At 45.7% G+C, this 25,578-nt stretch overlaps 2 protein-coding genes across 2 annotated transcripts in view; one reads left to right on the top strand and one right to left on the bottom strand.

Moving 5' to 3' along the window:
• LOC108797720 overlaps positions 1-10,126 on the bottom strand; it is a 14,648-nt gene extending 4,522 nt beyond the window's left edge. The window contains exons 1-7 of the mRNA XM_018569372.1: positions 10,041-10,126; positions 8,174-8,305; positions 7,486-7,647; positions 7,278-7,401; positions 3,776-4,554; positions 3,577-3,688; positions 652-746 (exon numbers count right to left, since the gene is read on the bottom strand). Of these exons, the coding sequence (XP_018424874.1) occupies positions 652-746; positions 3,577-3,688; positions 3,776-4,554; positions 7,278-7,401; positions 7,486-7,647; positions 8,174-8,251 (1,350 nt within the window). The 5' untranslated portion in view covers positions 8,252-8,305; positions 10,041-10,126. The remainder of the gene's footprint in view (positions 1-651; positions 747-3,576; positions 3,689-3,775; positions 4,555-7,277; positions 7,402-7,485; positions 7,648-8,173; positions 8,306-10,040) is intronic.
• An 867-nt stretch (positions 10,127-10,993) lies between these two features.
• LOC108797719 (gastrula zinc finger protein XlCGF48.2-like) lies at positions 10,994-22,581 on the top strand. Its single transcript, XM_018569371.1, has 6 exons — positions 10,994-11,076; positions 16,483-16,641; positions 17,707-17,844; positions 19,867-19,913; positions 20,747-20,823; positions 21,029-22,581. The coding sequence occupies exons 2-6, from the start codon at positions 16,570-16,572 to the stop codon at positions 22,579-22,581; spliced, it is 1,887 nt and encodes a 628-aa protein (XP_018424873.1). The 5' UTR covers positions 10,994-11,076; positions 16,483-16,569.
• Positions 22,582-25,578: the final 2,997 nt, after the last annotated feature.

The following is a 25,578-nucleotide window of genomic DNA, read 5'->3' as shown; positions in this document are numbered from 1 at the left end:
AAGTGTATTAGACTCCATTCACTCCTGTATCTGTAGGTTCAATTAGGGATTCCTGCATCAGGAACATGCGTTTCCTGCAGCAGGAATCCCTAATCTGGCGTTTAAAAGCGGCAGCTGTCACCTATTCAAGTTAATGATCAGGTGACAGCAGTTGCATGGAAACGCCGGCACACCACACTTAATGATACGTGATAGGATTACATTCGGTTAGGAATCAATCACTCTCCCTGGACTCAATGATTGTGCATCCAGGGAGAGTGTTTTCTAACCGCATGTAATAGTATCACATATCATTACATGGAGTATCCATGCAACTGCTGTCACCTGATCATTAACTCGAAAAGGTGACATCGGCCGCTTGTAAACGCCAGATTAGGGATTCCTGCTGCAGGAAAACGCAAGTTCCTGATGCAGGAATCCCTAAATCGCACCTAAACCTACACATATGAATGGGACCTTATTGTGTGTGTATTGGGGTCCGTAGTACCATATTGCATATAGTTAAAGTAAGAAATTTGGCGAGCCGCCCCCATGGGAGAAACTAAATTTGGCGATTGGCCCTCGAGGGAATTGAGTTTGAGACCCCTGGTCTAAACCCTTCCCTGCTCCATCCAAAAAAGAAGATCTGGCTTTAGACTTTAATGATCATACCTGATAATCCTGTGAGGACTCATAATCATCTTCTGTGCAATCAATGTAAAGATTTTGGGTACTTTTCTCAGGTGTATTTCCGCCACTGGATTCATCTGCGGGAAGGATACAAACATGTGACCGAGGAGTAATGTATAAAATGTAGTGTGTCCTACACATACATCAATGTGGTCTGGTTTCCCATGAGCAGTGGATGATGAATGATGATAAATCATCCTTGCCATTCTATGGGACTGTGATGGCCACCCTGTGACTGGTTATTGGTGTGAGTGAAAAGCACTCACCTCATAGTTCTCCTTTAAAGGTCGCCTATCAGGACAGAAGTACAGGTGATGACACTGGAAATCTTGACCTGAATACCTCAGTAGAGAACCAAGGATAGGAAGGACGGGCCTGCACATTCAAAAGGTGACGCCTCTCCATGCTAGCATGGTGTCAAGTTCCTCCGGAACTCTCCTTGCTTTTGTTGCCCAATAGAGAGTTTTCCTGCATTTGCCATTGAAGTAAAAGGCTCAGACAAACATTTCTGATGGCTGCATGTGGTACAAGGGGCAAGAGACTGGTGCAGGAACTTCATGGAGGTGGCTTTCCATGGTGGTGGTCAACAGGTAAGCACTAAGTTCTATGCAAGGTTCCATAGCTTCTTCCAACTAGGTCTGATTTAAGAATAGTAGAGTGTGTATTATATTTCCTTATCTATCTTCAGTATTTTCCATACAACCGTTTCATGATCAGGGTAAACTTAGCAGTGTCAGTCAATGACAATATCTCTGTGAGGAATTTGCCTACCTGAGTAAAATGTGCATCGGAATTTGACTTAGTATGAGCCTCTTGCAGACCTCGGGCCGGGAGAGGGAGAAGCAGCAGAAGGAGCCAGTCAGTTGTGTGAATAAGGAAGGCGAGAGCAGAATGACAACGGTCATCAGTCTGCTGCTTCTCCTTTCACTGTCCAGTCACAGGCTGGAGGAAGGACAAGACCTTTGAATGTTAAATAACTGCAGCAGAGGAAAACAGGAGCCGTGTAAATCTCAAGAATGGATGGACGCAAATCCTCTGGCAGGTGAAAACAGCTCTCGCATATGTGTTTCACCCGTGTATTCAGCTCTATGCGTGGCGATCAACTCTGGTGATTAGCTACCCTCAGCCCTACTAACCTCTGGTGGTTGCCACAGACATTTGGGTCATCTGGCCTTTAGATGGGCCTCTGTGGCCTCCCTTTGTATTCTCTATTAAAAGCTTTTTGGATTATTTTTTTTGTAGGGCTGGTAATGATAAACATTTTCGTGTTCGATTAATCGGAATCTGTTTTAAAATCGATTAATTTCGATTAATTATAAACGCACATACAGATCCAACTACATTGGCCTATACACATACAGCACAGCAATGAAGTAATACAATGAACTAGGATCACACTAATCCAGCACGTTATTAATCTCACGTGCCACACTCAATATGGCCGCCGCTCGAGTGGGGCAACTCAGAATAATAACGTGCTGGATTACTGTGATCCTAGTTCATTTTATGACTTCATTGCTGTGCTGTATGTGTATAGGACAATGCCTTGGCTGGCGCTCGTGCAGAAAGCTTCTTGGGCAAACTCACCGGCCCAAGTGGCTCCGTCGGCTAACGAAGGGGGGGGGAGGAGTCCGGTGACGTCACGGACATCGACGTCACCGGACTCCTCCATCCTTCCCTTCGTTAGCCGACGGAGCCACTTGGGGAAGGAGTCCGGTGACGTCGATGTCCGTGACATCACCAGATCGATGACGGGACTCCTGGAAGCCGGCGGAGAGGCGAGTGTTTTCATTAGCGACCAAATAATTTTAATCGATCAAAAAGTTTAACGATTAATCGAGAAATTAATCTTTAATTTCCACAGCCCTATTTTTTTGCACAACTGTCAAGTGTTCTTCTCTCTGACAGCTGAGGCAGGCAGATTGGTTTGCAAACATACCTCATGTGATCTCCACCATGGGCTGCCATTCATGGTAATTTTGAACCTTGGTGATTGACTCCCTGAGAGTAATTTATCAAAACTGGAGCAGACGGAATGTGGAGCAGTTGCCTGCGGCAACCAATCAGCATCTCACTTTACTTTGTTCAGTTAGGCTTTGAAAATGAAGCAGAGAAGCAAATTGGTTGCCATGGTGCACTGCTCCAGATTTTCTATGCTCCAGTTTTGATAAATCCCCCCCAATCTTTAGTGTAGCCAAGCGGCTGTCAGTGACAGTGCAGTCTCAGAACCAGCAGTGCTCACAGGTGTATACTCCTAGTTCTAAAATCAAACATAGATTAACGTAGAACTATAAAACCGCATATGTTATATATTCCCTCAACGTCAGAAAGGCTGTCAGACCTTTAAAAAACGGGGGGGAAAAAACTGAACTGCTGTGTAATTACGGGTTGATCTTGCCAGAAGAACCACCAAGTTTACACTTCCTGTATTAGGGCTGCAAAGCTCAGCCTGTCCTAGCAAATTCCCCCTTGGAGCCACGGTGATATATAAACTGGCGCATAATGTGGCCATGGGCAACAGTGCTGTCAACGCAAATTTCCAAGCCTGTAGCTTGTCAATCAACGGTTGGCAACACCTAACTTCACCGCCTTGCTCGCTGGTTGGATGAGGCACTGTTCATGGGAGATGGGCATTAACCTCCCGTCTACAGTCTTTTGCCTGACAGTAACTTCTATTAGACAAGTGTGTGCTCAATGTATAGTCAGCTTCAGTAACTGCAAAGGTTTGCAAGGCGGTAGGTACTTATTGATTTTAAAGAAGAAAAGCCTTTAGATGGACCTTAATGTCCACCTAACGTCCATCTGACGTCCATGGTCCACCTAACGTCTTAGCACAAGGAGCCATGCCTGAGAACGTTCATCTATAGATTGTGGCCGTCCAGGTATTAAACTATAATTTTTTTTCACCTGTGTTAATATAAATAGGACTTTCTCCTTCCTTATATGACTCATCCCATTCTTCATCATCCCACTCATCATCTGACAAGATCTCAATTTTTACTTCTTTCAGTTGCTCATCCTGTTGGGGAAGGGAAAAAAAAGCGAAAGAATGAATATAAAGAAGCGCAGTCTCTCCAATACCCATCCGTCTCTTAGATGATTCTACCTCGTAATACTGCTGAACCTCATTGTCTTCTTGCTCCCAGTCCTTCAGGACATGGCCAGAGTTCCATCTGCAGTCCTTTAAATTTCGCTCAGCTTCTCGTTTACAGTCCTTGGGCATGGCGTTAACTTCCCGCCTACAGTCTCTTGGAATATGTTCAACTTCCTGTTTACAGTCCTTTAAGGTGGTGTCAACTTCCAATTTACAATCCACTGAGGTACGTTCAGTTTCCTGCCTGCAATCCTTGGAGATGCCGACCACTTCCTGTTTACAATCTCTAGGGATGCAGTCGACTTCCTGTCTGCCCTCCCTTAAAAGGTGGCCAGCTTCCTGTTTACAATCTCTAGGGAGGCAGTTGACTTCCTGTCTGCAGTCCTGGATGCGTTCGATTTCCCGTTTACAATCCTTCAACATCGTCTCAACCTCTTGCCTGCAAATTTTTCGGATTAGGTCAATTTCCTTCCTACAGTCTTTTTGGATTTGATCAACGTCCTGGTCGCTATCGTCTTGGACGTAGCCGGCTTCCTGTCTAGGATCTTTAGCGATATGGCCAACATTGTGTTTTAAACCTTTAGGAGGATGATCTGTTTCCTGCCTACAGTCCTTTGATACACCGCAATCTTCATTTACAGACCCATGGTCGTCTTTCTCTTTAGGATCTCGGGTAATACTACCATTTTCCACTTCAGTTTGTTGCGATACGTTGACGACGTTCTCTAAACAATTTTGTGCATAGACAGGACTAGGAGATCTTTCTGGTGTATTGCAGGTAATGGAGTCTCCTTTAGGAAAAGCAAATCATGGAACTGCTTCAGAAAACAGACTGCAAATATACAGTGTATTATGCACACAGATACCCACACATACCTATACAGCTGCAAATTCGTGGACACTAGGAGGTGCACCGAAATTAAAATGTCAAAACCAAAACCTCACTCTTTTTCTGCACCCCCTGTTATAAATGAACAAAAATCCTCTATGAGTGTTCCTGTCCATTCATTACATGAGGTCAGAGTGTGTTTACTATAACCACAATCATGAATGAACAGGAAGTGATATAGAGCACTTCCCATTCATTCATAATTGAGGATATAGTAACCATACCATGTCCTCAATTATGTACAAACACTCAGCGTTCACTGATGACTGAGTGTTTGTACCCGCTCTCCTTCCTGACTCGCTGACACAGGAGGGAGGAGAGACGCCGGCCACTCAAAGTGCTCTCCACCCGCGGTGCTTGGCCGCCTGTGAGTTTCTCTCCTTCCTGCTGGGACACGGAGCAGGGCCCAGGGGGGTGGAGAGAATAGGATGCACCGCTGTATCGGCCAGAAAATGGCACTTTCGGCATTATGCCATAAGTGCCATTTTCGGCTGATATGTTTTGGCAGATCCCTAGTGGACACTGGACCATGACACCAACTTGTTCGTTGGAAATATCACTCCAAAACCATGAACAATAATATGGAGTTGTTCCATCCCTTTCCCTCCAACCTTTCAGTCAAAACAACATCAGTGAGGTTGAGCACAGATATTTGATGAGGCGACCTGGCTCGCAATCTGCATTATAATTAGTTTTGAAGGTGTTCAGTAGGGTTGAGGTCGGAGCACTGTGAAGGTCACTTGAGTTTCTAAACACCAAACTCGTCAAACTATGTCTTTATGGAGCTGGCTTTGTGTACGGGGCACAATAATCCCTCCCCAAACTGTTATCACAATGTTGGAAGCCCACAAATGTCTGCGATGTCTTTGTATGCTGTAGCATTAACAGTACCCTTCACTGGAGACACTTAAAACTCATTCATTTGGAGAGGTGCCCACATAGTAGGTATCATGGTCAAGAGTCCACCTACTTTTAGCCATACAGTAATACCTTGGTTTACAAGTAACTTGGTTTGAGAGCGTTTTGCAAGACAAGCAAACATTTCTGAAAAATTTTGCCTTGATATACAAAGAAATGTCTTGCAATAAGAGCAAAATTTTGTAGAAAAGCGCCACCCGAATAAGGCTGTAGCTGTGTGAGCGATGAGTCTGTTTAACGACAACACAATGTCACATTGGATAGATTCCTTGTTAAGGTTTCACGAAATGAAAAAGATTCCATTGAGTCAAGAGATAGCAGTGATTCCGTTAGTGATAGTGAAAGTCGTCCTACACAATAATCCTCCTCTCTCTCTTGTCCCCCTCACACCAGCCACAAAGGTATACCGGTAATTGCTTTATTTGTCTTTATATTTTGTACAGTATTATATTACAGTATTGTCATCATTTGTATATGAATATTTTTGGGTTGTGGAACGAATCATCTGAATTTCCATTATTTCCTATGGGGAAGTTCGCTTTGATATACAAGCGCTTTGGATTACAAGCATGCTTCCGGAACGAATTATGCTCGTAAACCAAGGTATTACTGTACAGTGTATCTATATATTCTAAACATCGCTTACACTGTATTCTCAGACTTAAAAATACACTTTAAAGTTACACATTTTCTTTCTATTTTTCTGTACCTGCAGGGTCTTTAAAATGATAAAATACAAGAAATGAGCATGTACTGCCCTGACATTTATATTTTAGGGTTGTGGGTTATTTTTCGGGTTGCAGTAGGTGCTAGATTACCTGTTAGGGTTCACATGATGAAAAATTTAAGTGACTGGACCATAACAAGGGTTATGGTTGGGGATTCTAAGTGTGTTTGAGGTCACTATCTGCTTGTTTGCAGTGCTATCTCCCCATTTAGAGACCTACCTGGTGCTGGGTTGTTGGCAACCTACCAGCTACAATGTTTCTGCGAGCTGGAGACCATGTGATTTAAAAGGAGAACTATGAGGCGACCGATTTTTACTCATCCTCATAGTTAGAGCCGACGTGTGACAATGAAACTGTCACAGGTCGGCTCTATAGATTGGGAAGTGAGCGAACACATACCGTCGCTCGCTCACTTTCCAATCATCTCTCTGCAGAGAGTGGTGACCATCAGTCACCGCTCCCCCAGGGTTCCCCCTCCAATCATCTAGCGCTGACTGGAGGAATAGATGGGGGCGGGCACAGCTGCCTCTGCCTCTAGATAGGCAGTACCTGCTGTCAATCAGCCAGCTGGGTGGATCTAGACAGTAATGTCGGGATCTGTCCCGGCTGCGGCGGTCTCAGTATGTAATGAGCTGTAGCTCGCTATATACTGAGCTTTGGGTCACAGGAGGACTTTAGTATATGTCCTCCTGAGACCCTTAAGAGAACTATGGGGTAAAAAGCTTACCCCATAGTTCTCTTCTAAGCTTTAGGTCACACGAAGAAGCATTTTTGTTTTGGTCGGAAAACTTTATATTCAAAATAAGAGCATAATTTTGTAAAGCAAACACGTACCCTATGCAGCCACATAAAGGGTTAATGTTTATGACAGGTCAGTTTTGGGCAGACTGGCCCTAAGCAATGTATTACACAGCAATACATGTCTTGTGTATGTTATTGTTTTAGTATTTGAAAGAAAGGGGGAAATCAAAATTCTTACCAAGAGGTGTCAGGGGCTGCCGATCATCCACAACAATGTCCTCGAAGAGATCCTTGTGTCCTTCTAAATACTCCCACTCCTCCATGGAGAAAAATATGGTGACATCCTCATACCTTATAGAGACCTGAGACACACAATGATACAGTCACCATCCAGACACCTTCCTTCTATTACTGGAAAATGTCCCAGAATTCCCATCACTGCTCACCTCTCCTGTCAGCAGCTCAATGATCTTGTTGGTGACTTCTAGGATTTTCTGGTCATTGCTACGCTCAGGGATTGGGGAAGGAGGTGGAGGCTCCATCATGAGGCTCTGGCTTTTGTTTTGGGGTGTGTTGCAAACGCATTGTTTGTGGATAGGCCCATAGTCCTAAAAATGAGGACATGGCTCAATGTTATACTGTATGTAGACGTGGTTCATTTAAACAATATCAGCTCATAGATAGATGGGATAGATGGGATAGATGGGATATTCTGTCTTGCTTAACCCATTGTAAATGACAGCATGACTATTCAAAATCTTCTAAACTCACTCCTATTAGTCCTTGGACTGCTAAGACAATTGCTGGTCTGAGGCAGCTCACAGACCAGTAACTACTAGACACAGTGACCTCTACAGTCAGGTCTGTGTTTTATTAAGAGAGTGATGTCATGTGACCCTCCTATAATCCTCCTCACATCTCCGGTCAGGTCTGTGTTTTATAAATAAGGATAAGAGTGTTGTCATGTGACCCCCCAGAATCCTCTGCACCTCTCCGGTCAGCTCTGTGTTTTAATATTAGAGATAGGAGTGATGTCATGTGACCTCCCAGAATCCTCCTCACCTCTCCGGTCAGGTCTGTGTATTATTAATAGAGATAAGAGTGATGTCATGTGACCTCCCAGAATTCCCTCACCTCTCCGGTCAGCAGGTAGATGATCTTTAGGGTAAGCTTTAATATCTTCTTAGCCACATGATCTCTGTTTTTCTCCATCTTCAGGGACTCTGTAAGGCGGGGGTTCAACGTGAAACAACTTCAAGAAGATTTCTACAAACAACCAATGCGATTAAAGACAGAAGGTCTGCTTTAGATATACTATGTTCAATTTAATTAAACCAAAAAACATAAAAATAAATACATGTAAATATTTGAAGTAGTTCTTATTTCTGGGGCCAGCCATAAACAGGTCAATACTCTATGAGATTACTGTAAAAAAAAAAAAAAAAATTACATAAAATCGATTTTTAAATTGTTAAATACAAAATAATATCAAACTTGAAAGCACATTGAAATTGGCCAAACCCCATCTACTGAGAAAAAACACTTTCATAACAACAAAACTGCAGATACATTTCCATTTTGAACCACACAAAAAAACTTTTATAAATAGCAGCAAAATTGACATTCCTGAAAAATAGAGTTTCTTGCAACACTGCCGTACAATACGCTGCGTATGGAGCCATATATTTGCACTGCGTAAAGATGCGCAAAAACAGAATGGACCCGAGATGCGTCCCGGCAATGTGTTTCTGCGTATTTTACACAGAAAATATGGAGAGGGCGGAAGACACGGCGACGGGAGGGGAGAGGGCGGATGACACGGCTACGGGAGGGGAGAGGGCGGATGACACGGCTACGGGAGGGGAGAGGGCGGATGACACGGCTACGGGAGGGGAGAGGGCGGATGACACGGCTACGGGAGGGGAGAGGGCGGATGACACGGCTACGGGAGGGGAGAGGGCGGATGACACGGCTACGGGAGGGGAGAGGGCGGATGACACGGCTACGGGAGGGGAGAGGGCGGATGACACGGCTACGGGAGGGGAGAGGGCGGATGACACGGCTACGGGAGGGGAGAGGGCGGATGACACGGCTACGGGAGGGGAGAGGGCGGATGACACGGCTACGGGAGGGGAGAGGGCGGATGACACGGCTACGGGAGGGGAGAGGGCGGATGACACGGCTACGGGAGGGGAGAGGGCGGATGACGGCTACGGGAGGGAAAGAGGGCAAAGTTATGACAAGATAAGAAGACATCACCCTACTGTTTCCATGAATAAGCAGTGTTGTCACCCTAGGAGAAGACTAGACAAATCTCGGGAGCCAGATAGCCAAATTACAGTTGGAGCCAAACTTTTGAGGTTTTCTCTAGCTTTGTCAATGGACAGACTGAATCCCATATTAGTTCACTCATCCATGCCCTACGACAGGACGATAGAAGACCCCCCCCCCCCCCTTCTCACCTCTAGAGGGGCGTTATTCTGTTGTCCTAACATTGTTTGAGATCTCAATGCAGAGTGCAAAGGACACCACTGGGTTTCTGGCAGGATCAATAGGTTGTTATTAATATTATTGGTATCCTTAGTAGGAATTAAATACCAAGTTCATGTTCAGAATTAAAGATGATGCTTACGAATCGTTTCTGGATCATATAAATAACTGAAAAAGTGACCTATGCAAACGGGGGGCGAAGTGCGACCCGGAGGGATGCCAAGGATTGCTAGACATAGGCCCCTATACCAGAGACAAAAATAAACAGCTCCCCGAACTTGGAATACACAAAGCAACAATCAGGTTATAGAATATCAGATCCACATACAAAAATAGTACATTCAATTGATTTGCCCCTCCCCCGTGTAATATCCTTCCAAAGAGAAGGCAGGAAGGATCACCTCTGCCCCTGACACAATGGGCATTTAATATTCCTGGCAGCCATGAGCCCAGCTGAGCCTTGCCCACAGGCTCAGCCACTACAGATAGCAGATGTGTCTCCCCATCTCACCTACATACAATGTTTCCCAGCCTCAGGTCGGAGAAGAAGACATTGAAGCCAGCAGTGGGACAGCTCCTGCTTTGACATAACTTACACACCGGATATTAGTTTGGAATAAACTTCCTGTCTGCGTCTCGAGCCTCGTTCTCATTGATATCCAATAGTAAACGCTAGAGGCCAAATCATCTCAACTCTAGCAGCTAAGCCAGGGATTCCCATTTAAAGAAGTAAACAGAGTTCCTATTCGGCCATTTTCCTGAAGACCCGAGTCTGGTCAAGTCTCACGGGGAGGCGCAAAGTCTACGGAGAGAAGGAAAACCCTCCTTGTTCTGCTGTGTCTCCGCTGAAGAAGATCCAGCGCCATTTTGGCGTAGGCCTTTCTATCATTTTTCAGCTAACATGAAGCAATGGAGAGGTCCAAAGGAGCTTACGTTTATCAAAAGTGGGAAATGAAAGCAATATCTGAAATCTTAGGATTTATTTATTTCAAATGATATGCTTTATAAATATTGTAATATTTACTCAGCTTTATAGTGCCTGAATGAAAGTACCCAGGCCCCACAGAAAACCATTTTGACGTTTTAAATAATAATGCTGAAAAGGAAGAAGCGCGACACTGTATAGAAAGCTATGAGAAAAATGTCTCCAAACCTCGATATCGTAGTCTGAGGTAAGCGCCATTTTCTTGAAGCCAATGTTCCATTCATAATAAGGCAATTGAGCCACAGAAAAATGAATCCTATAGTAAGGACAGAATGGCTGAATAGTATTTAATCGATTTATAAGGAGGAAAAATAGCTGACTTTCGTCGGTCCTGTTTTAATATTATCTGTAGTTATATTATTTACCTCAATAGTTAGCGAATTGTGGTGTTTTGTCTCTTTGGGTGTCAGGAAGTGGAAGCCAATGTACTACAAGTCCCAGAATCCTCTGCTGGGGTAAGATCACTTCCAGGGTGCTGTTTAAGGGTGATTGCTTGCAGTGTTATGGAGGTGGTTGTATTTCCCATATATGCTGTGCCTATTATCTGATTCATGCTTGGAAGGTAAGCATTGTTTGGTGCTGTATCCTCATCTGTCAATCATTTCTGCCTGTGGGAATTCTGAGGGGGCTATATAAGACAGAAGGCATTGTGATCAAACTGCAAACAGGAAATGCATTCTGAAATACAGAGTCTCATGGTTCAGTGGGCATCTGTTGTACTTACTAGACGTTATTCAATTCAAGCTGAACTCTGGGCACAAAAAGCTTTATTTGAATACGTTCCTCAATAGCCACAAAGGCTATAAATACACTTTGTGTGCCCCAAATGCCCTTGCCATCCTAGATACTACCTTGAAAAAGTAGCGGTGACATCATCGCTGTGTTGAGAGCAGAGCTGTGGGGAGGGATCCACCCACTACAGGCTACAGAACAGGAGGGGGCGGATACAAGACCTGTCACACTGTGCAGGAAGAGAGAGCAGCAGTGACCGGTCTGTATTACAGGAGGGGGCGGATATAAGACCAGTCACCCTGCACAAGGAGAGTCTTTATTACAGGAAGTATCACACTGGATTACTGCACAGATCTGGAAGAAATACACAAAACCCTTCAAAATTTAAGGAAGAATACACAACTATTTTATCTAGACTTATCCCGGAGTTCAGCATTAATTCTATTCAAAGGATTTCACCCATGTAAACGTAACATTTCAGTTTTGGGGGTTTGGTCGGGGCCGCGTCACCTACCTTATATCTACCGTGTTTCCCCGAAAGTAAGACCTAGCGCTATCTTTAGAGATTCCTGTAATATAAGACCTACCCCGAAAATAAGACCTAGTTTGGTGGTACGGTAGCATGTACTTCCACTGTCTGCACCGCTGGCAGGGCCGTAGGACGGGCGGGGCGAGGCTGGGAGGGGGCGCACATGCTTTGCGTCATCCAAGCAGCCAGCCAGGGGTCCGGGAGTCACGTACAATTATATGAGCAGCTGGTCTCCTGGAGTCTGCATGTATAAAACTCACTCTGTGGGCGGTCAAGGACCGCAAAACATTTCATGCCGTTAGTCAATGAAAAAGGAATCACCGCGAGGTTGGGAGGGGGCGCAGCCAGGGCCCTGGTATTCTGTCATTTGGGGGTGGGGGCAGCCCAGAGAGTAACCAGAGTACACGGCGGGGACTAACCGCCACGCCGCAGCGCCCGTGTCACGAAATCAGCAGACACCTGTCTGCCTCGGCTTTTGCCGCCCGGCAGAAAACTACATTTCCGAGCAGGCAGCGGCACAGCGCTGCATGGCCAGTGGGGTCGGAGTGAGGTGAGGTGACTGAGCCTCAGTCACTGAGGGAACTTCTGACATTAAAACATTTTTTTTTTAAATAAGACATTCCCTGAAAATAAAATTTAGTGTTTTTTTATTGGGGGGGATATAAGACAGTGTCTTATTTTCGGGGGAAACACCGTATTAGACTCCAGTGGCGAGACATCCCAGCTCTGTTCCTGTTCACCTTAAAGCTTTCTTGTTCCTGCTGTTGCATTATCCATAATAGAAAATGAGTGAGACTTCCCAGTAATGACGGCAGACTGGAGAGCCCAATGGTGTTCCTGAAAGACAGAAGAAACTGTTGAGGGGTCGCTAGCGTCCACCATACACTGAGATATCCGTGTATCTAAACCCAAGGACAGAAATGTTAAATATTGCAGCTTACTACGGTAGTTCTGAGATGTGTTGGCTGCATTCGTTTTCTTGCTTATTTCCCGTTATTGTCCTCCGGTGATCCGGCCAGTAACACTCTTCCTGTCTTAGGGTGACAACGCTCCTTCTCTGTACTGTATGTATACGGAAGCAGCGTTGTTACCCTAGGGTAGGACTATAGAAACTTCTCCATGTGGTTGGTTTTATCAGCTCTCAGGAAGCTACTTGGATCAGAAGTAAAACATCTTCAACAATGGAGAACAAGTCTAGTTGAGCGTGACTAATACTACTACTTGGTATACTTTTCCAATTGTTGCAGTTACAGAAGACCTAAAATGTACTCCTGGGGTGACCGTGACATTCTATGCTGGGATGACCAGCTAGGAAATTAGGCCACGTATGTAATTCTCCTATGGACTACCAGCCCTGATCTGTAATTCTTTTGGGTGTTGGACACCAGGAGTACATTTTAGGTCTTCTGTCTTTGTAAGGATTAAAGAAGTATACCTTGTAGTAGTCGCACCCAACTGGACTTGTTCTCCAATGTTGAAGACACTTTGCACCCGATACAAGTCATTTCCTCAGAGCTGAGTCCTGTTGACTACTATGAGCTACACTATATTGCCAAAAGTATTGGGACAGCCTTCCAAATCATTGGATTCAGGTGTTCCAATCACCTCCATGGCCACAGGTGTATAAAATCACGCACCTCGGCATGCAGACACTTCTACAAACATTGGTGAATGAACGGGTCGCTCTCAGGAGCACAGTGACTACAAGCGTGGTACCGTGATAGGTTGTCACCTGCGCAATAAATCTATCCGTGACATTTCCTGGCTACTTCTTATTCCGCGGTCACCTGTTACTGGTATTATAACAAAGTGGAAGCAACTGGGAACAACAGCAACTCAGCCACGAAGTGGTCGGCCACGTAAAATGACAGAGCGGGTCAGCGCATGCTGAAGTGCGCAGAAGTCACCAACTGTCTGCAGAGTCAATAGCTACAGACATCCAAACTTGGTGTGGCCTTCAGATTGGCACAACAACAGTGCGTAGAAAGCTTCATGGAATGGGTTTCCATGGCTGAGAAGCTGCATCCAAGCCTTACATCACCAAGTGCAATGCAAAGCGTGGGATGCCGTGGGGTAAGGCACGCCGCCACTGGACTCTAGAGAAGTGGAGACGTGTTCTCTGGAGTGACAAATCACACTTATCTGTCTGGCAATCCGACGTGTCTGGGTTTGGCGGTTGCCAGGAGAACAGTACTTGCCTGACTGCATTGTGTCAAGTGTAAAGTTTGGTGGAGGGGGGAAGATGGTGTGGGGTTGTTTTTCAGGGGTTGGGCTTGGCCCCTTAGTTCCAGTGAAGGGAACTCTTAAGGAATCGGCATACCAAGACATTTTGGACAATTTCATGCTTCCAACTTTGTGGGAACAGCTTAGGGATGGACTCTTCCTGTTCCAACATGACTGCGCACCAGTGCATAAAGCAAGGTCCATAAAGACATGGATGAGTGAGTTTGGGGTGGAGGAACTTGACTGGCCTGCACAGAGTCCTGACCTCAACCCGATAGAACACCTTTGGGATGAATTAGAGCGGAGACTGTGAGCCCGGCCTTCTCCTCCAATATCAGTACCTGACCTCACAAATGGTCCAACATTCCCATAGACACCCTCCTAAACCTTGTGGACGCCTTCCCAGAAGAGTTTAAGCTGTTATAGCGGCAAAGGGCGGAGCCAACTCAATATTGAACCCTACGGACTAAGACTGGGATGCCATTAAAGTTCATGTGCGTGTAAAAGCAGGGGTCCCAATACTTTTGGCAATATAGTGTATATCATGACCTGGAGAAATTACCTACACAGACATGTCTTTATTAAAGGACAACTTCACTTTCTGTGAAGCTATGCTTTAAAACATTCCCGTATAGCTAAATACTTTTGGCCCCTCTAGAAAATCTCTGCGCCCCTTCCTGGTGCCACACAGATTTTACACTTAAAAAAAGGGTCCATCTTGGCTCTGGGCCTACTGCACATGAGTGCTGCTCACTCCATTCTTATTCGGGCTTGACGCACAGATCCTTAGTATGTAGGTAAGAAGTCTTTATTTGAACACAAAATGGCCGGTTCGGCAGCTCTCCACAAAGCTGGGGTGCTCTCTGAGATAGGTGTTGCCCAATTAGGGAAGTCTATATGTAGTTGAACCAGAAAGGGCACCAAACCCATGTACTGAGAGTCCAAAAGTGTATTTTATGAATTCCCAAAAATAGAAAGAGCTCCTCAGAACACAGAGATGAAGCTCCTTCTGCTGTCTGCCCAATCGTAAGCAAAGGGACGGGATGCAGTGACGTCATTGACCTTATAGACCACCCTTATTGACCACATGGCTACATTTGGTCAATGAAATTGATGTAATGTGGCCATATGAGGTCAATGATCTTAGCACAAACATCCCAACCCTTTGTTTATGTGCAGCCATGGGGTGGGGAATGTCCCAGCCCACAGTTGATTGGGTAGATGGCCCATGGAAGTTCTTGGTTTGGAGGACCGTGTTCAGTCCACACCTGAGCTAATCCCTACTCAAGATGACCCTAACAATCCAAAAGAGAGTGACCCATATGAATAGAACAGGGCTGGACAATTTCCAGGTGCCAGGTCACCAATGTTCCTTTAAAACTTTAGCTGGTGCCTAACTTTTGAGGTTTTCACCTGTCAATGGAGGTGGCTCTTAAAAATAGCCCTGGCTCCCGAATGTCATAATTATTTGTCCACCCCTGTAGGCACACAGCACAGCGAGCACTTTTTTTTTTCACAATGGCTGTTTTGGTAGATGCTAAAAAGTTTAAACCCCCTGACCATCTCTTCTATCTTTCTGGCACTCTATTGATAAAGTTCCCAGCCCTGTTCACCTGCTGTGCCCATTACGAGGGGTTGTCACCATCCTTTCTGTATTCGTACTTATTTTATATTATGGAGAATGTAACAAGAGGATCTGGAGCGGTAGATGGGAACACCCAAAACTCCCCGGTGAACAAGAACAAGAGTGAGGAATTATGGAATGGAGATCTTGCGGAGTATCCTAGACACATTAGAAACCAAAGGCTGAGTCAGGTCATGGAGCTCCAACTATAACATCCCTTGTGGGTGGACTGGTGCTTTAAGTAATTTTAGCATCTACTCATTTTAAAGCAATATGGTGTCTTTTAAAGCGGACCTTTACACTCAAAAATCAAATTCTATTAATGCATCCCTCCTAAGTATGATGATTAATAATAACATAGACATGTCAGATGTAAAATGCTGTGATTGTGAAATACTTACACTTGCAGAGCGTTCACTTCCTGCTTTGAAACGGCAAAATGACTTCAGTTTGGCAAAGCAATGCACACTGGGATTGCCTTGTCATCAGCAGAGCAGTGCTGGGAAATCTCATCTGTAATCTCACGAGATCTCAGGGAAAGGCGGTTTCCTCCCCTGAAATGATGTGCATGGTCACATGTCGTAGTCACATGTGCCAGAAATCCAGGAAGTAAAAGGAGAGCTAGTAATCTGCCCTTAGTAAACATGGCCACTGCCAGAAGACTGGGGAAGAAAAGAGAAATAAGGAATGCAAAGAATACAAAGCCGGCAATTATCTAGAAGTCTGTGTTTGTAGATTGTTATCACTAAACCTTTCTAAGGGTGTGATTGTTTGTCATTTTAAAAATTGGGGTAAAGCTCCACTTTAAGGAAAAAACTGAGACTGATTATATTAAGTGAAATGCAATTGTTCCAACTTAGGTTTCTGTTGCCCATCAGCAAGACATTCCGCTGCCGCACAAACAGAACAATTGGACCGGCTCAAAGTTGCCTAGTTGTTCACTTACAATGGACAAGAGTCACGTGACTGAGAGGATATTAAGCCTCACCTTGGAGATCATCTACCTGCTGACTGGAGAGGTGAGGAGGATTCTGGGAGGTCACATGACATCACTCTTATCTCTAGTAATAAAACGCAGACCTGACCGGAGAGGTGAGGAGGAGTCTGGGAGGTCACATGACATCACTCTTATCTCTAGTAATAAAACACAGACCTGACCGGAGAGGTGAGGAGGATTCTGGGAGTTCAAATTACATCACTCTCTTAATAAAACACAGACCTGACTGTAGAGGTCACTGTGTCTAGTAGTTACTGGTCTGTGAGCTGCCCCAGACCAGCAATTAATAAAACTCAGACCCGACCGGAGAGGTAAGGAGGATTCTGGGAGGTCAAATTACATCACACTTATCTCTATTAATAATACACAGAGCTGACTGCAGAGGTGAGGAGGATTCTGGGTGGTCACATGACATTACTCATCTCTATTAATAAAACACAGACCGGAGAGGTGAGGAGGATTCTGGGAGGTCACATGACACCACTATTATCTCTATTAATAATACACAGAGCTGACCGCAGAGGTGAGGAGGATTCTGGGAGGTCACATGACATCTCTCTTATCTCTAGTAATAATACACAGACCTGACCAGAGATGTGAGGAGAATTCTGGGAGGGTCACATGACATCACTCATCTCTATTAATAAAACATAGACCGGAGAGGTGAGGAGGATTCTGGGAGGTCACATGACATCGTTCTTATCTCTATTAACCTGATTGGAGAGGTGACCTTACTCATCTCGGAGAGGGGTCAGAGAGCCAAACAAACCTGAGAGCGGTTCTGACCTTTCCACACACGATCCAAATTTAAAGGGAAAACATTGGGAACAGTTAGATCCGCTGCCCATAAAGCAGTCCTCTCTCGGACAGTTGTCACTGGAACAGGTGTCCCCATTGGATTGTCACTGGAATAGGTGTCCCAATTGGAGACTCCCCTCACTTCCTCTTTTGAAGGCCCAACCCATCCTGATTCTATTCAACGCTAGGAAACATGTTTTGGTTAGAGATCTATTTTCTATAGAAAAATATCGCTTACATTTTTAATTGCTCTGCTATATAATAAAATAATATAATAATGTTTCTCTAGGGTTATACTGTTGTTAATAAGTCCAGCTCACAAGTGACACCCGGCAGCCACCCTCACTTGCCCGGGCGGTCCACAAGGATCAACTCTAAGAAGATTCTAGAAGTCACCAACAAGATCATTGAGCTGCTGACAGGAGAGGTGAGCGGTACCGGGAATTCTGGGACATTTTCCAGTACAGTAATATAAGGGATGTCAAGTAGGTGGCGGACAAAGAGATGTAAGCACATGCTGCTATTATAGTATTGTCCTTGTGTATATCGCTTGTAAGGCCACATCTGAAATACGGCCCCTTGTTAGCAAGGAAGGTGAGATATTGAGGAATAGAGGAACGCTGTCCATGACATTGTCCCCAGCGGTGTCCCTGACATTGTCTCCAGCGCTGTCCCCGACAAGCAAATTTCATCATGGCTATATTTGCGGCTGATTTCAGAGAAAGTGGTGTCCGTTATTTCGCTGCCAAATCAATTGTTAGCCAAAAAATGCTCCGTTCACCCTTAAAAAAATAAAATAAAATCCATTCCTATAGCGCCTGATTTATAAAGCATTCATCCAGCGTGTATCTGGGCAAATGATGTTTGCGCAGTATTTCTGCCACAAGATGGCGCCAAGGAACATAGGACATTCCTTTGCTCCTCGGCTCCATCTACTGGCAGTAATGACCTGCGCATGATGTTTGCACAGATACACGCTGGGCGAACACTTTATAAAGAGGCTAATAGGCAGTATTTTGGTTCAGGGAATTTAGCCATATGCCCCTGGGAGGCCAGCCAGATAGCATTTTCAGAAGGGGGGATCAGTAATGGCTTCCATGTTTCTGTCATGACAGGTTTTCTTTAAAGAAGTGCCCCAGGCAAACAAAAAACATACCCTTGTAGTGGAGCTACACCCGCGCTGCAAGGGATAAGTGCTCATTTTGTCTAGGGGACACTATTAAAGGAGAACTATGGGGTTAAGGCTTTTCCCCATAGTTCTCCTTAGGGTAACGGGAGGACACAAACTAGCATCCTCCCGTCACAGTAAGCTCAGTATATAGGGAGCTGTAGCTCGCGGTATACTGAGACGCCGCAGCTGAAGCGGATCCCGACAATTATGCCGGGATCCGCCCAGCTGCGTGACTGACAGCTGGCTCTGCCTATCTAGAGGCAGAGCCAGCTGTACCCCGCCCCCTCCCCCGTCCGTTCCGCCAGTCAGCGCTGGCGGAGCGGGGAGGGGGGAATCCAGCCCCTCCCCTGTCACGGCAGAGAGCCGTGACAGGATCGAGAGGTGAGCGAACGCCGGTATCTGTTCGCTCACCTCCCGATCTACTGAGCCGACCTGTGACAGTCTCATTGTCACAGGTCGGCTAGAACTATGAGGTGAGTGAAAAGCACTCACCTCATACTTCTCCTTTAAAGCTGTTGTCACTTAGCTGATCTTTGGTCTTACTGGCTCCCTCCAGGATTCTAGACCGTTCCCCGCAGCCTCTTCTCCCCCAGACTTCGGTGGTCTAAGGGCCCATGATGTCATCACGTCTTATGCAGGTCCATGGACTTGCATTAGACCTGGGGACTCCAAGGGAATGGAAATAAAGAGAGGTGAGCGCTGACCGCCGTGGGAGCCAGGATCAGCTAAGTCAAAAAACTTTATTGAGTCCCCTAGACAAATCGAGTGTGAAGATAGCTCCACTGCACGGGTACGTTTTTTTTTCTCTTTGCCTGGATTACTTATTTAAGAGCTTTCCCGCTCAGTTCTTAGTTTTTACCACAAGATGTCCTCAGTCTTACAGGTTGAATCATTCAACAAAGAAGACTGAGGAAATCCTGGGTGTACAGAGCTTCATGTGCCCACCCCTCCATAAACGTGTGACCGCAGCACCCTACATTTACTTTGTAATGGTGCAGAGGGTGCTACTGATGTTAATGTGGCAGTACCACTCTTTGCATCACTGAAGAATTTCCTCTCCCGGAAGATAAGTCTGCGCTTCATGTGACTAGCCTGAGGAACTTAAAATGGTATAAAATTCAAAAGTATATAATATACTGCTGGAAGGGGGGGGGGTCTCTGAGGGTTAGGGGAAAGGGGTTGGTTTGGGGGAAGGAGCACTGAAAGGTGTGTGATAGACCCAAAGTTGAGCTTATCCCATGTGGCTCTATATGGTGACTGTATCATTGTGTGTGTCAGGTTCCTATAAGGTATCAGGATGTCACTGTCTATTTCTCCATGGAGGAGTGGGAGTATCTAGAAGGACACCGGGATCTTTATGAGGACGTGGTGGTGGAAAATCCAAAGCTTTTCACCCCTCGAGGTAAGCTAAGAGTTACTCAGAATCCTAAACTTGAGAAAGCGAGATACATTTCGAATATTGCCTACGGATACTTTATATTCTCATTTTCACCATCAGGTTGGGCTCTTGGATACTTAAAGGAGAACTATGAGGGGAGTGCTTTTCACTCACCTCATAGTTCTAGCCGACCTGTGACAATGAGACTGTCACAGGTCGGCTCAGTAGATCGGGAGGTGAGCGAACACATACCGGCGCTCGCATACTTCTCCATCCTGTCACGGCTCTCTGCCATGACAGGGGAGGGGCTGGATTCCCCCCTCCCTGCTCCGATCCGCCAGCGGACGGGGGAGGGGGCGGGTACAGCTGGCTCTGCCTCTAGATAGGCAGAGCCAGCTGTCAATCACGCAGCTGGGCGGATCCCGGCACAATTGTCGGGATCCGCTTCAGCTGCGGCGTCTTAGTATACCGCGAGCAGCAGCTCGTGGTATACTGCGGCGTCTCAGTATACCGCGAGCTGCAGCTCGCGGTATACTGAGCCTAGGGTGACGGGAGGACGCTAGTTTGTGTCCTCCCGTTACCCTAAGGAGATCTATGGGGAAAAACCTTAACCCCATAGTTCTCCTTTAACACATCGTTACAAGGCTCCACTTATCTACTTTGGTGTAAAAAGCCAAAAAAGCTGAAATTTGACAACTACATCTGTAGTCCGAGCAATGAATCCCCCCTCTCATTTCACTCCTCCCCTTTCTCTGTGACTCAGTGCAACAATTCAATTAGAGAGAAGGAGCCTGAAAGCAAGCAGCTATACTCACCGACCAGAAAACCCAAAACGCCTTGTGAATCCTATGTCAAGGGTGCACCCTTTTATTAATAGTTTATTTGGGGGAAAAAGACTGTTTTTAAAGTAATAGAAAGAAAAACAATAATAAAACATCAGCTTAAAACATACAAACGAAAAAAAAAAGTGACTTAAAACATAATAGGTAGAACTTTAGTTTAGGTGGAAATTGACACGTTTTTTTTTTCTTCTAATCCTAATTTCTCTCCATTTGTTTCCAGATAAGTCAGATGACCTTAAAACGCACACAGTATGCTTTAGCAAACATCCAATCTCAGGCCTGTGTAAGCCGAAGACAAAAAACCGTGCCGATAAACTTGCAGAGGCGCCAAACTTGGGTCAGCATGAGGCAACTACCGCACCCAAGTGTACACAATACACGCAGACGGAACTTGACCACAACCGGGAAGGGTCTCCTTTCTGTGAAGACGATGATGTCATTTACTCCACGGCTGAAGATCCTATAACGGAAATGCCGGAACCTCTTGACGAACCAAATTGCTCTGATGACGACGACGACGACTGCCTGATGACCATCGAACCCGAAAGCGAGATGGAAGGCAACATGGTTAGAAGTCATTCTCATGCGTCAACGGCTCAGAAATCTGCGGAGGTTAATGACCGTCAGTCTGTGTGGCACCCAAGTTGTGTCTCCTCCTACAAGAAAAGTCATACGGCCCTAAATCACACCGAGATTGAATACCCATCAGACTGTATCATCGAGGTTCCTTCTTTATGCCCGGAGGGAAGTGTCACCCACATGGACATATATGCGGCCTCCGACGGCAGGCCAGGGCCGTACAGGCCCACCCAAACCTCAGAGGAAGCCAAGAACGTCATTTTCAGCAATGTCTTTACCCCCGCAGACTTCACTCAAGATGAGTTAACCAGTATCAAGCAGGAACTGGTTACGTGGGAAGAGGAAAGCCTCTCGTTTCAAGAAATATACCTACCTGTGAAACATATACAGGAGGGTACAGCGGGTGGGGCACTAGCGAGCCGCAGCAACAACTTGCATGTCAATTTTGGTGCCACCCACATAAAGATGGAACGTGAAGAGGCGGACAGTGTGGAGGGTTATCAGCCACAAGAACAGGCCCAGGAGGCGTTTGTGGATGTTTGCATAGAAGAGGATAGCAAGGACTCGATTAGTTCCGAAAAATTAAGCACAAGCCAGACTTTGCTGAACTACGCGAAGTATGGCGAGAACTTTAACAGCGAGCTCGGTTACGCCACGCCGCCAATGTACAACTGCCCGGATTGCAAAAGGTCGTTCTCGAACAGCAGCAACCTGGCTAAACACCAGCTGCTGTGCCGCGGTCGCAAGCCCCACGTGTGCTCGGGGTGTGGCAAGTGTTTCGCCAGCGCCTCCTACCTCGTCATCCACGAGCGCATCCACACAGGCGAGCGGCCCTTCTCCTGCTCCCATTGCGGGAAGAGCTTTTCGCGGAAGCCGGACCTGGTCAGGCACGAGCGCATACATACCGGGGAGAGGCCGTTCGCGTGCCCGGACTGCGGCAAACGCTTTACCAGCGTGTCCAACATTTTCATGCACAGGCGCATCCACACGGGCGTCAAGCCTTTCCCCTGCTCGCAGTGTGGCAAGAGGTTCATCAAGAAGTCAGACCTGGTCCGCCATGAGAAGATCCACTTGCCGCAGAGACCTCTGCCTTGTCCTGAGTGTGGCCAGCTCTTTGCATCCAATCACATCTTGAATAAGCATATGCTGAGCCATGCCGGGAGGATGCAGGTGGCTTTCCAGGGAGGGAGTTAATTTGAAGGGGAGGTTCTCTTTAAAAACAATAACTCGGTTTGGGGTGGGTGCTGGCAGATCAAGTTGTTCGCTAACTCCTTAAAGGGCCAGTCCACCCAAAATGGATATTTTGCTGTTAGGTAAATGCTGGAGAGTTTCACTGATCTCTGCACTTAGTTCCCAAGCTGCCGGCTTACGTGACAGTTTAAAAGGGCAGTAAAAACATTTGGAAAAATACATTTGGATAAGCTGAATGTAGATAAACTTGGGGATTCTATAAGATTGCGATGAAGACAAATAGCATTTCTATCACTAGAAAGGTCGCTATTTGAACAGAGCGTGCAGGGAAATCTGTCCCGTGGATTTCAAGAAATGTTTCAAACATGACCTCCTACCTGTCTTTTCTTTCCCTGTGTTTTGATAGCTGTTATCAAAGCTTCAGGAGAATGTAAACAGTGCTTTGTTTACATTGAGAATAGCTATGCCTGCACTGTAACTGCAGGCAAGGACTGAGAACAACAAAGAAGGCAGTTATTCCATATACATGTGCAATTTAAGGTATTCATTGATAGAGTATTGATTTCTATGCTGCAGTGCACTTATGTAATCACTGGAGATCACTAACTGCTAGATCCATAGGTAATCTCTGCCCACCTCCTATGCCTTGTGGCTTTAAAGTTTTGTAGGATGCTTTGGAAGCTCTTACATAATGAATATAATATATATATATATAAAAACATGTGATACCGCTATGATTCTCACCCTGAGACTCTAACATAGATATGTCTCCTTCATATCTTCCTATGAAGAATCCAGCCAGGGGAGCATGACTACACATCTAAGAAGAACAACCCTGTTTCAAATATGCAGAGGCATGAGACAGGGAGAATTACCCCATTGGGTACTGAGATCTTTAAAAAGACAGTAGGGGGCAGACAGGGGTAGAACACATTAACATATACTGAGCACAGAGCTATACCTTTTTGGGTGGACTAATCCTTTAAATGTGAATTGTGCAAATTAACATAAGCAAGCGTTGCAATTTCTTATTAGAAATAAACTGGGGAGGGCAAAGCCAATAGGACCGGAGGGCAGACTAGTCAGAGCCTATTTTCTTCACCATGCCTAAAAGATGGTTCAGGATGAAAAACTGACTTCTAGGTTGCATACCTCCAGAATGGATAGGGCCCTGCGCCACATGGGTTGGTGCTTACTGAAGCTACTTATCACTGCTCCTAAACTTGGGCACTTTATTGGCACTTTTGTGGGTACACCTATCTTGTAAACCTCAATAAGGTGCACATGGTCAGTACTAAGGGAGACTATGAAAAGGATGCTTAGATGGTATTAAAGGGCTTATGGTGTGTGCTAAAGGAACATGTGTGCCACCATTATGCCTGAAACCGGCCTTAAATGTTGATGCAGGCCTGAGTTGTCTACATTCCTTAGTCCTTTGTGCTCTACACCAAATTTTTACTCTACTATCTGCATACTGCAGCAATGCCCACCAGATGGGACATTGCCCACCAGACAGGGCAATGTCCACCAGACAGGGCAACGCCCACCAGATGGGACCTTGCCCACCAGATGGGACATTGCCCACCAGACAGGGCAATGTCCACCAGACAGGGCAACGTCCACCAGACAGGGCAACGTCCACCAGACAGGGCAATGTCCACCAGACAGGGCAATGTCCACCAGACAGGGCAACGCCCACCAGACCTGACAAAGTCCACCAGACCTGACAAAGTCCACCAGACCAGACAATGTCTTCCCAATTTACCATTGTCTCGTTTTGGTGATGCCATGTCCACTGTAATTTTAAGTAAATCTAAACCCAACTGGGTTATGTTTAGTCTCTTAAATAGTTTTTAATTGAAGCATTTAACAATTTTACAGACATTTAGCACAAAGAGATTGCCCAACATGTTGAAGGAGGTTGCACAACACCTCCTTATAGCTCTCGTTGTAAAGAGGGCTTGGCTGTGGACTTCTTTTCTCCTTTTGTTCTCACCCGCCAATCTACATCGCTTGATTTTCCCCACCATCCCTCAGAGATTGCATTGCTTCAAAATCCCTAGAGGTCCGCAGTTTCTGAGTTTCTTAAGTTACACATCAACTCAAGTCAACCTCTTGGCGCGTCGGCATGCTTTTATGTACTGCACAGCAGACCGACTTGCTGTTTGGTTTTTGCATTAGGTAGGTGTACCTAATAAAGTGAATGGATCTGCAAAGAAGGAAGAAAAAAACACTAGGTTTGATTACCTGTAGCCTTTATGTACTGTCTTCATCATCCTGAAAGTTCAAATCGGGCTCAAAGGAGAAGTATGAGGTGATTGCTTTTCACTCACCTCATAGTTCTAGCCGACCTGTGACAATGAGACTGTCACAGGTCGGCTCAGTAGATCGGGAGGTGAGCGAACACATACCGGCGTTCGCTCACCTCTCGATCCTGTCACGGAGGGTGGGGCTGGATTCCCCGCTCCGATACGCCAACGCTGAGTTTGTGTCCTCCCGTTACCCTAAGGAGAACTATGGGGAAAAGCCTTAACCCCATAGTTCTCCTTTTAAGGTAGTTGCTGATGTGCGAGAGCCAGAGTGAGCAACCCAAGTTTAGTCTCAACACATCTTCTGCTGGTTCTGGGGTCACCTAAAATTCATAGACGAAAGCTTTGACAGTCTCATTATGCTACAGGGAGTGCGGAGATGAGTATAGGTAGCATTTGGAGTTCAGACATGAGAGGAGGCGAGGCAGGGAACACACTGGATGTAAATTGTAGCTTCCGTGTGTAGCTTTTGGAGTACTAGCAAACCAAGGAGTCACTGTACAGAAACCGTCAACTTTATACGGATAGGCAGGGGCCAATAGATTTTTACTGTCTTTGAGCAGAGATTCAAAATAAGGTGTTGACACGTAGACTTGGGCAAGGAAGAGTTTTGTTATAAATTTATTTAACACAGAAAAAGTTATAAGGAATGTTATGTTTATATGGTGGCTATTAACTTCTTGTTTGGTTG

The sequence above is a fragment of the Nanorana parkeri genome, unplaced genomic scaffold (genome assembly GCF_000935625.1).
Source record: "Nanorana parkeri isolate BGI_ZX_2015 unplaced genomic scaffold, ASM93562v1 scaffold1326, whole genome shotgun sequence".
NCBI lineage: Eukaryota > Metazoa > Chordata > Amphibia > Anura > Dicroglossidae > Nanorana > Nanorana parkeri.
This window is presented reverse-complemented; position numbering and strand designations above follow the sequence as displayed.